Genomic DNA, 14,135 nt, shown 5'->3' with positions numbered 1-14,135 from the left:
ATTTTTTTCTGGGTTCCTTCTATATACCTACCTTTTCAAAAGATTAAAAACAATGAGCTTATTAACAAAATTCTTCAAAACTCCCAAATGTCTAAAAATTCGTCAAAACTCCACACACAAATTTCCCCACATATCAATTAATCCTATAATACCATACCTAATTAAAAAAAAAATTATTAGGCCTACAAAAAAGATACTTTCCGTTAAAAATTTCTATTTTTGTGTTAGGAAAGCATTAAAAATTGCATTGCTGTTTCCATTGAGAAAAATTTAACTGTTCAAAATCATGCGAAAAACAGACATTGAGAATCATTACATTCATGAAGAATATATTTCTTACAAAAGAACAATATGTTCTTGCATTCTATATTTTTATACAAGGTAAATATATAGCGGTTTGTACGTTTAGATAAGTACCAGAATTGTTCTTTTATTCTTTATTGTTTTTTTTATTCTTTGCTCAAAAAAATTGGCGGCTAAAAGTTTACGTTCACAACAATAAAACTTAATAGACAAGAAAATTTTTATTTATTGCAATAACTTTAAAGTATTACGAGCTTGTCAATGTACAAAACAAAAACCGGAAAACCAAAAAAAAAAAAAAGTTTACGTTCGTAACAATAAAATTTTATAGACAAGAAAATTTTAATTTATTGCAATAGCTTCAAACTATTACGAGCTTGTCAATGTACAAAACAAAACCCGCAGAACCAAATAAAAAATAAAAAACAAAAAACATGTAAATGGCAATAAAAAAATATCAAAGTAACAAGTGCTATCAGAATTTTAATATCAATACATAACTTAAAAGAATTGCTGATTCCAAATATATAAGATTCGTTAAGTTTACTGAAACTCAACAAAAGCTACGAGCCTGAGAAAATTTGCCTGATTTTCGAAAAAGGGATGAAACACCCCTAAAAGTCAGGGGATGTTAATAAAAACCACAACATTAGATTAAGGGTATCCAAGAACCATATCGTAGAATTTTCAAGCTCCCATCGGAAAAAAACATGGAACTCAGTATGGTGCGTGCTTATTTGTTTGTTTTTTTTTCCAGGTGTGATGGCTAAGAGCCAATAGTCCTAGAATATCAGGAAATGGATCGTTCAAATGGAAACTAAAGGTTCTAGTGCCCTTTTTAAGTGACCAAAAGGATTGGAGGGCAATAGTCTCCCTTCCATCCCCCTTTTTTTGAAAGTCATCCGATCATAATTTTGAGGTAGCCATTTTGTTCATCATAGTTAGAACGACAAACAATTATGCCTTTGAGATGAGATGACCCATCCGAGCCCTTGGGGAAAGGTCTTTTAGCTATAAAATTAGCTATAAAATTTACCAATTGTTTACGAATAGTATTTGTTATTTGGAAGTATGCATACATCTTTTCTGATGGGTGAGGGGGGGGCTGAATTTTCTGCTGGGGGGAATTTCCAGAGGAGAGTTTTTCCATGGGATAAACTTTCTAGAGGAAATTTTACACTGGGGGGAGGAAATTTGCCATAATTCCTATACGAATTTATTTTTATTAGTCTTACTTTTTTTTTTAGTGACTACATGTGGAGATGCTAAGGGGAATGGTTCGAGGGGTAATTTTTACCGAGTAAGAGTTGTCTAGAGTATCTTTTCATTGGGGGGGGGGGATTTTCAAAGGGAGAAATTCTCCATGGGAGAGTTTTCCATGGAATAAATTCTCCAAAGAGAATTTTCTGTTGGAGCAACTTTCTACTAGGGGGTGGGGTAGTTGTGGGAAAGCTTATGCACGGAGGAGGGGATTTCCGGCATAATTTTTAAAACAATCAACTCAAATGAAAGCAAGCTAAGAAATTTTCGGCCAGAACCGTCCACAAAAAATTTTTCTGGGGGAACTTTAAGCTAGAATGAAACTGTCAGGGAGGAATTTTCCTGGCGGGGGGATATTTTATTTGGGAAAAACTTTCCATGAAGGGACTTTCCGTGGAAGGAAGGAATTTTCCATGGAGGGAGAGGAGGATTTCCCGGCGTTATTTAAAAACGATCAGAAATTAAATAAAAAAAGTTTTGTTTCAACTGAAAGTAAGGAACAACATCAAAACTTAAAACGAACAGTAATTATTCCGTAGGCTATATGATGGGGGCTGGCCCGCCTCAATACCTCACTCTTTACGCCAAAGTTCGACTTTTTTTCCCAATTCTTTAAGAATAAATCCTGAAACACAAGGGCCACTTAATTAATACAATAAGCTTTTTTTTTAAATGTTCTAAAAAGAACTTTAGCGTAAAGAGCGAAGTACTGAGAAGGGGGCAGCCCCCCAAAGTAGCTTACGTAAGTATTCCTTTTCATTTTGAGTTATGATGTTGCTCCTTACTTCCAGTTTAAAACTTTCTTTTTTTTATTTAACTAAGATACAAAGAAATTTCATGCAATAAAGTCGCAGGTTGAAACAACAAATAAAATACTACATAAAATAGTGACTGCTTGCTGAATAGAAAGTTTTCTAACGAATATATTTAACAATAAATAAAAAATAATAAAAACAAAAAAACTACAAGGAAAAGGGACTTAAAAAAAGCAAAATACACAGAAGAAAAATATAACATGGTGGTTCTGCCAGTGGAACGAGCAACACTTCCTTAGCAAAAGTGAAACAAAGAACATGAACACAATAAAACAGCAAAAAAATAAAAATAAAAGTAGAGCCTGAATAAAAGAAAGAAAAGTAGGGAAAATAAAGTGGGAAGAACCCAAAAATCTATAGAACACTAGCTTATAAATCAAATATCATCGTCGAATCCCTTTAGTCCGCAGTTCTGTATATCATGCTGAGGCATTTGATTTAGCTGATAAAAAAAGCTCTAGTGACAGTCCTGTCCTTGTATGGCATACCCGGTGAGTATATTAAAGCGATTATGTGCGAGAATAATGTTGTTGTGATTAAGGCTTGAAGTGAGGTTAGTAGTTTGTTTGGTATGGAATCAAGAAATAAGCAGTGTTTTGTGGCATCTCCACTTATATGGACTATTCGGCGAACTTTTTCCTAAGAAACACTGTACAAGCTATGGGAGAACATAGAATCGAATGAAAGATAAAATTCTCTTAGACTTGGAATTTGCATATGAGTTTAGTATCCTAGACAAAAATTCAAGCCAAATGAATGCATTTTCGAAGGGTTCGAGAGTTTAAGGTGCGAGAACGTGTTTGAAAATTAGTGCTAAGAAGACTCACTCGCTTAGATTTGGAATGGATGAGGATGGAGAAGTGCCAAATCTTGCTGCGACGAGGATCCAACCCCGGACCCCGTATTGCAAAGCAAAGCCAACATAAATTCTTAAACCACATTGGCCTGCCATAATATTAAGAAAAAACGACCAGAAATTGGGTTTTTGAGGCCAAATGAAAATACTGAAAAAAAGGCGAATATTTTGAGAGGAAACCACCTCTCTTCTTCAGTACGAACAAAAACTATATTCAAGAAAATGCCAAAAAATGCAAAGAAAAAACCTAAAGCAAACGCGGAAAGTCAACGTGAAAAAACAAAAACCGATGTAAAACAAAATATCAAAAGATAAATTAAATTCAATGAAAGTCAAAAATTGTAAGGATTAAAACCAAATATCTAACAACCATAAAGCGAATCATTTACCAATATCCACGAATTGCACAAAATCAAAAAACTTCAACTTCTATCGACGGATACTAGAAAACAACTAACAAATAAAAGAAAAATACATTCTCTCAAACAAACAAATCAGCTTATCAAACTTATTGAATTGCTGGTTCTTTTGTTTGAGTGAAGGAATTTTTTCAATATTTTCGTTTGGCCATAAACAAACCTACTTTTGATCGTTTTTTCTTTATATTAATCAGGGCATCAATCCACTTTGCTATAACAAGGTTAAGTGATGATAGGTAGCAAGGAAATCGATCAAATGAATAGATCCACTTACATGGGAAGTATTATTAGCAAAACTGGCGGATGCAGTGAAGACGTATAAAGTAGAATAGCCAAGGTGCAGGGTGCTTTTCACAATTGAAAAAAGTTTGGAAGAAAAAGAACATGTCTGCGAATGACATGGTTCTGAAGCGTGGGTGCCTGGAAAGGCTGAATTAAATGATTTCCAGAGGAACTGTTTAAGAACAGTTTTAAATATTTGTTTCATGGATCATACATAAACAATAAGCTGTACAAAATTTTTTGTTCTATCCAACTTTCTTTCTATAACGAAAGAAAAGTTCAGATTACTAGGCTACGTTTTATGGGTGAAGGATGACAAATTGCCAAAAAATGTGCTTTTCACTCCAACCACACCTTTCACTCCTCCTTTTTCTTATAAAAATTATCTCACCATTAAATATAGAAAATAACTAGCCCAAAGATTTTTAACGGAACAGGTTGGAGGAGGGGCATGCTCAGCTGCATTAACCTCAAACATTTTTGCGCCGCGGTGAGTTTTTGTAACATTAGCATTTATATATATAAAAATTCAAGTAAAAAAGGAAATAATATGCTAGCAGCAAAAGGTTATGAAGCAATATAAAATAAGAGACTGATTTAAAAAGCAATTGGTCTCACCAGTCGAGCAAGGTTAGAAAAAAACCTTACCCAAAAGTGCAGATACAATAGGTCTGGCAGGTACCACTGGATCCCCACCAATCTTTCTATGTCGCATCACCGCTTTGTGAATTTGTACTTGGAATACAAGGTTTGGATCGTGCATCAGCGAATTAGCATAGTTATCTTCAGTTACAACAGTCAATACAATGAATGACAGTTTTGTACTAGTCAGTGATACATCATGCTTTACATCTTGCATAATGACGGAACTGAAATGAAATTGAAAGCAAAAACTAACTAAAACTGAATTGAAAACTAACGATACAAACATTAACACAAATTTACATAAATAAAACAGCTAATTAAAAAAAACTATTTGTTCCCAAGATACACTCACTTTGTCATTTACCTTAGAAAGCGGTATCAGTAACAAAAAAAGTCAACATCCATATTGTAAAGCAAAAGGTGATGTAGTTTTGAATTAAATGATTAAATGTATTTTTTAGAATAGACCATTTTATCTTCATTTTAATGAGACCAATATGATATACGAAGGACGGATTGTAACAAAAAAAAAGAAAACAAAAAGAGTCAGACATTCTGGTCCCTAAAACTAGGGACAAAAACCCTAGAGATATGTGTTTCAGATACTTCAGGGCAAGCCTGAGAAATTCGCGAGAAAATCAAGAAGTTTCACTTAGAAAGAAACAACTGAATACATCTTCATTCTGATTGCAGCGCCGTGGGTACTGTAGTCAGTGAGAGCAACTAGAGTGTCTTCATCTTTCGATGGAAATCTACTTTTTTTGTATGAAAAGATTTGGAGGGGGGAGGCATCGACGACACCTTTTTGTTGGTTTCTGGTTCATAACCGCAACGGCAATATCTGCAACATAAATCAAGATCAGAACTGGTCCCAGAACCAAATCTTGCGAGACACCATACTCAACAGGAGACACAGTTCGGAAAATAGGATCCATGGAGACAGTCTTATCTAGACCGATGAGTCAAGACAAGCATTAGCATGCCCCCTTATAACGTAACGAGATAATTTAGAACGAAGTGGGTCAATGAAAAATCTTTGAATGTCAGAAAATATGGCGACAGGTATCAAACCAGAATCAAGAGCTGAATGTAGAAAATTTAAAAGAGCAGCACATGCATGCTCTGTTCAATACTTAGCTCAGAAGCCTAATTGAAACTCATGAAATTAACTTTTTACTTCAAAAAGCCGAGTAGACGAAAAGTCATTGCATTTTCAAAAATTTTCTAACTCAGACAGCCAAGAAACTGGCAGACAATTAGCTGGAAACCTCGAAAGACAGATTTAACAGTCTTGTAAAAGAATAAAATGATTGAAGAAAGAATGAAACTGACTAACTTATTGGGTAAAAAATCAAAACCAGAAGACGCTGAATCTTTTCAATCGCCAACAAACTCGTCCTATTACCATCGACGTCAGGCTAGTTTGACCAAGATACGATTTTAAATAATTTTTAGAAGAAGGGGAGTTTACTGAAGAAGCAATCGTTTCCACAGCCAAGCATGGGCCATCATAATTGTAGGAGCACAAGGAGACGCAGACGAATGCTTGAGGACGGAATTAATAACAAGCAAAGTTTACAAAATATCCCACCCATATATCAGCAATTGATGAAAGTAATACAGAGATTTATCCTTCTGAATAAAAAAATAATAAACAGGACAATAGATATTTAAACACTAAAGGCAAGCAGCAGCTGTACTTGACAATTACCCCGTTGACTTGTAAGATAGCCAGAATTATTTTCCTTTTTTCAGCATGAAGGCCTTCGTTCATCCATAGAGTCAAGCGAATAAATATTTCAGATCTAGATACAGTGCATACATCGAAAATACAAGTTTGAACAAACCCTTAAAAAGAGTCAAACTGTGAGTGAAAATCCAGTACCTTACCCAAAAAAATCTCATGAGATTGTTTGCCAACCTCAGCAGGGTTGACTCACTCTGACTAAATTTGAAGGCTGCCCATCCCAAAGTAGGGGTCCTACTTTGGACTACTACCTTACCTAAAGTAGGGGTACTACAGTACCTACTATACTACTACCTTACCAAAAAAATCTCAAGAGATTGTTTGCCAACCTCAGCAGGGTTGACTCACTCTGACTAAATTTGAAGGCTGCCCATCCCAGCCCAAGTAGGGGTCCTCTGATTCTTCGAACTGAATACAAAAAAGAGAGGAAAATGGTCCTGTACAAAATTAAGCACCAAATTAAAAGAGGAGAAAATACTGTCGATCAAGAACACCACAGTCAGTTACACGTGCCGAAATACATTCTGGTGGTGAAGTTCTGGCTGTAAACAAAGTTGATAGAAAATCTAGTCACTAAGGATGCAAGGTGATATAAGTCCATGTTGAAATGTCCTATTTTTATAAGCTCAAATGGACGAATTTGTTTTGTCTCCACGAACTGGTGAAGGATCAAAAGAAACGAAGGGATGTATCCACGTGAGAATCAATAAACATTAATCAATAATAAGGTCCTTTTCTTGCAATTTAGCATCAGTAGATAGCGATTCAAATACCCCTTCCTGTTTCCTAATTAGATCATTTCTGAAAGGGCCTAAAGAGCCACTAGATGTATACAAGGCGAGGGCACCGCTTGCCATCCTCCGCCAATTTATTCACTTTGTCCTAAATCCGGGTATATCCAGTTTTATTTGGTCATTAACATTTATAGAAGTTCCATATAGCCTAATAACAACATGCAGTCCATCGCAGACAATTTGCCCCACCTGATGAATTAATTAATCAGGACCCCGAATACTAATTTAAAGGACCGTAAAACTTTCATTAAGTTTAATAAATATTTTAAACTAAAAATGAGGTGACGACTTAACGAAGGGGAGAATCTCAATTCCTTTTTTGTTATCTTCCGAACTATAGAATAATTCATAATAATTAAAAAAAAACTAGTGGCTTATTTTGCAGTTAAAGTATACAACCACCAATGGAGCAGAAATATCTTGAACCAAAGTTCATAATTCCAACCAATATGGTGAATTAATTATACTGGCATAATATCTACCCATGCATTTGTAATAATGGCATTTGGACAGCAACTTCACCGTGCAGTCACAGCAGCTTTTAAAGTTCATTAAACTTAGTCATATTTTAAGAGAGAAGCAACGGATTGATCACTCATTTTATTGTAAATTTGATTTTTTTTTTTTTTTTTTGGACTTCTAGATTTTTTTTCCGATTTTTACTTCGAGTTTTTCTTTAAATCTCGCGTTTAAGAAATACAGAGAGATTTACAAGCTTTTACATTATCAGTTTTTATTACGTTTTCGTTTTTATTTACACGCTGAGGACTCAAATACTCCCTTGTATTTACTATTTTGTTCGCTCTGTAAAAAAGTGACATTTCTCCTCTCGAAATATTCGCTTCTAAGATTTCCACTTCCCGCTGGACAGTGTTTCCTCATCTGAGTTTAGTATGGCTTGTCGGTTTACTTTAGAAGCCTTCACTCTTAATAAAGAAGTATCTGAAACAACAGGATACAAACCAATATTCTAGTAGGGTTGCTAATAGACTTGATGAATGGGTGACGTTTTCCACAGTTGGTGTTGGTGTAGCAGGTGCTCCTAAAAAAAAAAGAGAGTAGAGGGTGAAGCAAATTGCTTATCGCTAGACAATGCATAAGCAAGGAAAAACAACAAAAACGAAAGAAAAGAGCAAAATTCAAAAATTGACAATCTAGAAGGCTGTTTAGTGCACTAATCAATAAACTAATAAGCATCATAAATTAACCATATTCTTTTCTAATACGATCTTCGTGCCATACTGATTTCAAATATATTGGTTTGTGAATAGTATATCTTTTAAGAATAATACAAAAGTTTACTACGAAGTGGGTTAAAAATTTCAAAGCTAAGATAATAAGTCCATAACAATTACATGCAAATTTCCTGAATTGAAAATTATAAAGAAAAATTTACCACGAGCTTTGTTAGAAGTTTTCAAGTTACGGTTAAAAGTTAATAACAATCGAATGCGTGTTTTTGGAATTGAAAATTGAAAATCAGACTTGAAAAAAAACTATTACCACAAATTTGGTCAGAAATTTCTAAGCTAAGATAAAAAGTTAGCAATAATTACATGCATATTTTCTGAATTGAAAATTGAAAACGGGAAATGAAAAAAAAAAATACCACAAGTTCAGTAAGAAATTACCACATTAAGAAAAAAGCTAAATTAATTACATGCACATTTTATTGCAAACTTAGAAGTTGCTTCAGAGATAAATTAGAGATGCTGTTACTATACATAAGAATACTTATAAAATTTATAAAAGCGTCATAGTAACAAGACAAGGTATATTTTTTATGAAAGTTATTCTCTAAAAGGCCTCTAAAACGCTAAGAAAGTCGTTCCAAAAACTGACCATGGCTATTTTTTTATATTTTTTTTTTACTATTTAATAAGAGTAATTATGTAGAGAAGGTAAAGGATACGGCGTTGGCCTTTACAGTCCCTCACGGCGGTACAGATCTCCCTTCCATAACCCTTCAACCAGGAAGTGCAAAACGGGGTGGGGGTAAAATAACGGGTAAAACTTTCAAATTTTCAAAAGAAAACTATTACCACAAATTTGGTCAGAAATTTCTAAGCTAAGATAAAAAGTTAGCAATAATTACATGCATATTTTCTGAATTGAAAATTGAAAACGGGAAATGAAAAAAAAAAAAATACCACAAGTTCAGTAAGAAATTACCACATTAAGAAAAAAGCTAACATTAATTACATGCACATTTTATTGCAAACTTAGAAGTTGCTTCAGAGATAAATCAGAGATGCTGTTACTATACATAAGAATACTTATAAAATTTATAAAAGCGTCATAGTAACAAGACAAGGTATATTTTTTAAGAAAGTTATTCTCTAAAAGGCCTCTAAAACGCTAAGAAAGTCGTTCCAAAAACTGACTATGGCTATTTTTTTTATATTTTTTTTACTATTTAATAAGAGTAATTATGTAGAGAAGGTAAAGGATACGGCGTTGGCCTTTACAGTCCCTCACGGCGGTACGGATCTCCCTTCCATAACCCTTCAACCAGGAAGTGCAAAAAGGGGTGGGGGTAAAATAACGGGTAAAACTTTCAAGTAAGGCGATAAACGTTGAGAAAGAAAGTTTTATTTTAATAATGATCAGAAAGGCACTCTGATTTAAGAAATTACTAATGTTAGTCAATTGACAATCTGTGACGAAAGACACAGAGAACGAAATATGTACTATACCTATGCTGTCGTCTTGATGATCAGCTTCAATTTCTTCATCAGAAGGAGGTTGTGGGGGCCTTTCATGAGGTTGAATGTAAGCAAAAACAGTGACAAAATTCCTGCTCGAATGGACAGCTTCGTATAGGGCAAGAAGCAGAGAATCGTTAGCCCTGAAATTAAAAGTAGGGAAAATTCAGAAGGAAACAGTATGAAAAGTAGACTTTAAGAAGAAGAAACCACAACTGAGGAAAAAACATACATTTTCTTTCATTTTTAGTTTTACTTTCTGGTCTTTTAGTATATGACTTTGAAATATTAAAATTATATTTTGGACATTTGTTTCAAAATCTTTATTAAATATAGAAGTTCGTTACGTAAGTTAATTTGTAAGTTATGTATATTTATTACTAATAAAAACGAAGGTAATTAAAATTCAAAGTTCTAGTGGCCTTTTTAAGTAACTAAAAACGGAAGGGCAACTAGCCCCCCTCACCCTCCCCCAACCCTTTTTTCTAAAAATCATCCGATCAAAACTTTGAGAAAGCCATTTAGCCAAAAAAAAACTAAAATTAATATGTAAATTTCGTTTTAATTATTCATGTACGGTGCCAGCGTTAATTTAAAAACGTTCAGAAATTAAATAAAAAAACAAGTTTTTTTTTTTTAACTGAAAGTAAGGAGCGTCATTAAAACTTAAAACGAACAGAAATTATTCCATATATGATTTGGGCTGTCCCCTCCTCAACGCCCCGCTCTTTACGCTAAAGTTTGATTGTTTCTCACAACTCTACTTTTTAAAACAATAAAAGCGGGACTGAACCACACTTTTCCTACAGCCTACAGTTTGAGATACTGTCAGTCAGTCTGGTACCTATACCACCGAATATGATTTCCCTAGAAAAAATCCAACAAATCTTCATCATCTATTTTTTTAAGCGCCAATGCTCCAGAACAATACTTGACCACTGTCATCCCTGTAGCTTTCGATATTCCCATCTTGGCTTGCAGAATTATATTCCAATTTTTTCAAACTTTTTTCAACTGAGAAAAAACACACTAAGAATTGGCAATCCTATTTTAAAGATCTTCACTGCACCCACCATCTTTACAAATAGTACTACCTAGGTAAGTGAAGCTATCCACTTGATCGATCTTGTCTTTACTCAGCATCACCTTTTCATCTTTACTTATTCCTAGCCTTAGCAACTTAGTCTTCTTAATATTAACTTTCAAACCTGTTCTCACACCCTGAAATCGCAAAGCCTCTAAGAGTTCGTTCATTTTCAAACACCTTCATCTAGGCTGCTTAAATCATCAGTAGAACCTAAGTCAATGATCTTCATTTGATTCCGTGCTCTCCCATTGCCATTGCGGTGTTGCTTATGACAAGGTCCATCGAAATCATCCACATAAAACGAGGAGAGAACGCAACTCTTCTTAACCAAGATTTGATACGAAACCAAGTACTAATTTCATTTTCTATTTTAACCACAGCAATATTATTTCCGTAAATAACTAATCTTTTCATGTAATTGTCTGGTATACTATACAAGGATAAGAAAATCGCTAAAGCTCTTCTATCAACAGAGTCGAACGTTTACTCATAATATATAAAACTGAGGACCAAAGGTGTTTGATAACTCAGGCACTTCTTAATTATTAACATGGGAGATAAAATTTTGGAACCTACAGAAACCAGGCTAATGCCTCTATAATTGCCACAGTCACTTTTACCTTCTTTCTTATACAAGGAGTTTAATCAGTTTTCCTTAAAATGGCTAGACATTTCCCTTTTTTCAAAAATTATAGACAATATTCAGTAACTTATTTTAACTTTATAACCACCATATTTAATAAACTGATTTACCACACTATCAGCACCTGAGGCCTTTCTATCTTTTCATCCTTTTAGTACTGTCACTAATTCTTCCTCACAAAATATATCTCCTCTCACATCCAAAGTGTCATACACTTGTCCATTCTCCTCTAAATATTTTTCTGTAACCCTATCACGGTTTCGCACATTCTCAAAGTGTTTTGCCTATCTCGCTTTAACTCTATCCTTATCACTACTTGTGGCCTCATTCCTATCTTTAACTGGGGGCTTCCAGATTGACAACTCACTCTCAATTTATTAACATGCCAGTACAGTAACTACTTTTATGCCATCTGGCTGTATGTTCCATATCTTCGGTAATTTTATCCATGGCCTCCCCTTCATACCTGTTCAGTTCATACTTTAATACTTTCTCCACATTCTTTACATTCCCGTCATTTTCACCCGATCTTACGCTCATACAAATCTTGCGCAAGCACCTCTTCCTCTCAGTTAAATGTAAAGCATTTTCACTAATATTCCTATCTGCGTTGTTAACTTTCTTCCCAAAGACACCATTAGAAACTTCATAAACTAATTTCCTAAAATTTATTCCATCCATCTTCTACACATTCATCATTCAACTGTTCCTGGAAAGTTTCTCTCAAATCCTCATCCCGGAGTCTATCAACGTCACAGCTTCCCGGAAGGTAGTTACCCTACCTAAATTTCAATAGCTTGCTGTCTTACCGTCACAATAATACCATGTTAACTTACAGACCATTTTATGAAAAATTACTGTTTTACTTATAACTAAATTGTTATAAATGCAAAATTGTAGCAGTCTGCAGCCATGACTGTTTTCTTTTCCTATACCAAATTTACCTAGACTAGGATACCATCTGTTCCTATTTGTACCGGCTTAGGCGTTAAATTGTCCTCATAAAAACACCATATTTCTACCTGGGACCATGTCTATTTTTTACTGTAGTTCTAAGATATTCAGTTTTGTTGCTGCAGAAAAAGAGAACAGTTTCTACCCTAAGATGGTTTCCCAACGTCGATTTCACCCCCCTATATAATATTTAAACCCAAAATAATTGCATTGCGAAGATTCCTGTATATATGCTGTTTTAATAGTTTTTTTTGGTAAGTCATATAAACCTATAATCTAATCCTTTATATGAATTTTTTTCATTCTTGCGAATTAATATAATTGATGGAGTAGGTAAAAAACAAATGGCCAGGTTTTTCTTAATTGGTTAAATGATTATGCTCCAGATGGTTCCAAACGGACTTGAAGCGTCTTACAAATCGATTCTTCAATAATGAATCAGAAAAAAAATCTCAAGATTTAATGAAACAATCGAATACCATCCTCGGTAGAAAATACAAATTGAATGATTGCATCAAAATAAAATAAGGGCATACTTTTAACGAATAGGGGTTATGAGTAAATTCCAATCTAGGTAAAACTATAACCTGAAAATGCTCTACTTTTGTAACCCTTTCTCTCGAGAGCTAATCTCCAAGATTTCGTGACACAATCGAATACCCTCCAAGGCAGAAAATAAAATAAAAATTGAAAGACTGCATTAAAATAAAATATGCGCATACTTTTAAAGAAGAGTGATTATGGGTAAATTCCAATCTCAGTAAAAACATAGCTTAATGCTCTACTTTTGTAACCCTTCCTCTCGAGAGCGAAAATCCTTTCGCTAAGAATCCGACCTATGTAGATTTATGCAATCCAAACGTCCATCTTCACTTTATTGAAGTTCAAATCAAACCAAAGGGACTGAAATAAATTACAGAATTTAAGGATTAACGCATGCGCAATGGCTTATATTTTTTCCTACCCATCAAAGCAGCTTTGGGTTTATATCTCATAGGTGACAAAATATGTTTTATTTTGAACAAACGTCATTGCTATGATTTGTTCCAACTTATCCTGAATAGAATTAATCATAATGTAATCAAACTTAAATGAAGCTGTCTAGTATGCTAGTTCGAAGTACTGTTTTATACATTAATAACATTATGTGATTTTTATTTATTTATATAGTAAATAATTTATTTTTTCGAAAAAAAAAATCAGAAACAAAAACTTGATCCTGATTTTGCTGGTGGTAACTACTCATCAAAAACCACAAATCATCAATAACAGTTTGGAAATTAGCCCAGCCTTTCAAAAGTGACTATACTACAACTACTACTACTAATAATAACTCACCGCAGCACCAAGCCGCCTAAGGCCATCACAGCTACGCAAAATCCTCCTCTAACCCAATCTATTCAAGGCCTATTTACACCCTCCTAGAGAGTTCCCATTCCCTTTAAATCTTTATTTATGACATCCTCCCATCCAAGACAAGGATGACCTGCTTTCCGTTTAACCGCAGACGGTTGGTCAAAAAGGACAATCTTCGGCAATCTCTCATCCTTCATCCGCGGAACGTGGTCTAACCATCTCAATCTTTCTTTTATTATAGCCCTAGAAAGCAGGATTGAACCACATAT

The 14,135-nt window shown here is 34.2% G+C and overlaps 1 protein-coding gene across 3 annotated transcripts in view; it reads right to left on the bottom strand.

The window, feature by feature from the left end:
* Window positions 1-14,135, bottom strand: part of LOC136026735 (armadillo-like helical domain-containing protein 3) — an 89,020-nt gene that overhangs the window by 37,313 nt on the left and 37,572 nt on the right. For all 3 annotated transcript variants that reach the window (XM_065703465.1, XM_065703471.1, XM_065703466.1), the window contains exons 8-10: window positions 9,818-9,969; window positions 8,085-8,163; window positions 4,584-4,804 (exon numbers count right to left, since the gene is read on the bottom strand). In XM_065703465.1, coding sequence (XP_065559537.1) covers window positions 4,584-4,804; window positions 8,085-8,163; window positions 9,818-9,969 — 452 coding nt within the window. The remainder of the gene's footprint in view (window positions 1-4,583; window positions 4,805-8,084; window positions 8,164-9,817; window positions 9,970-14,135) is intronic.

Source organism: Artemia franciscana, chromosome 1 (genome assembly GCF_032884065.1).
Source record: "Artemia franciscana chromosome 1, ASM3288406v1, whole genome shotgun sequence".
In the NCBI taxonomy this organism is placed as follows: Eukaryota; Metazoa; Arthropoda; class Branchiopoda; order Anostraca; family Artemiidae; genus Artemia; species Artemia franciscana.
The sequence above is the reverse complement of the archived record's forward strand: the minus strand, read 5'-3'. Positions and strand labels throughout refer to the sequence as shown.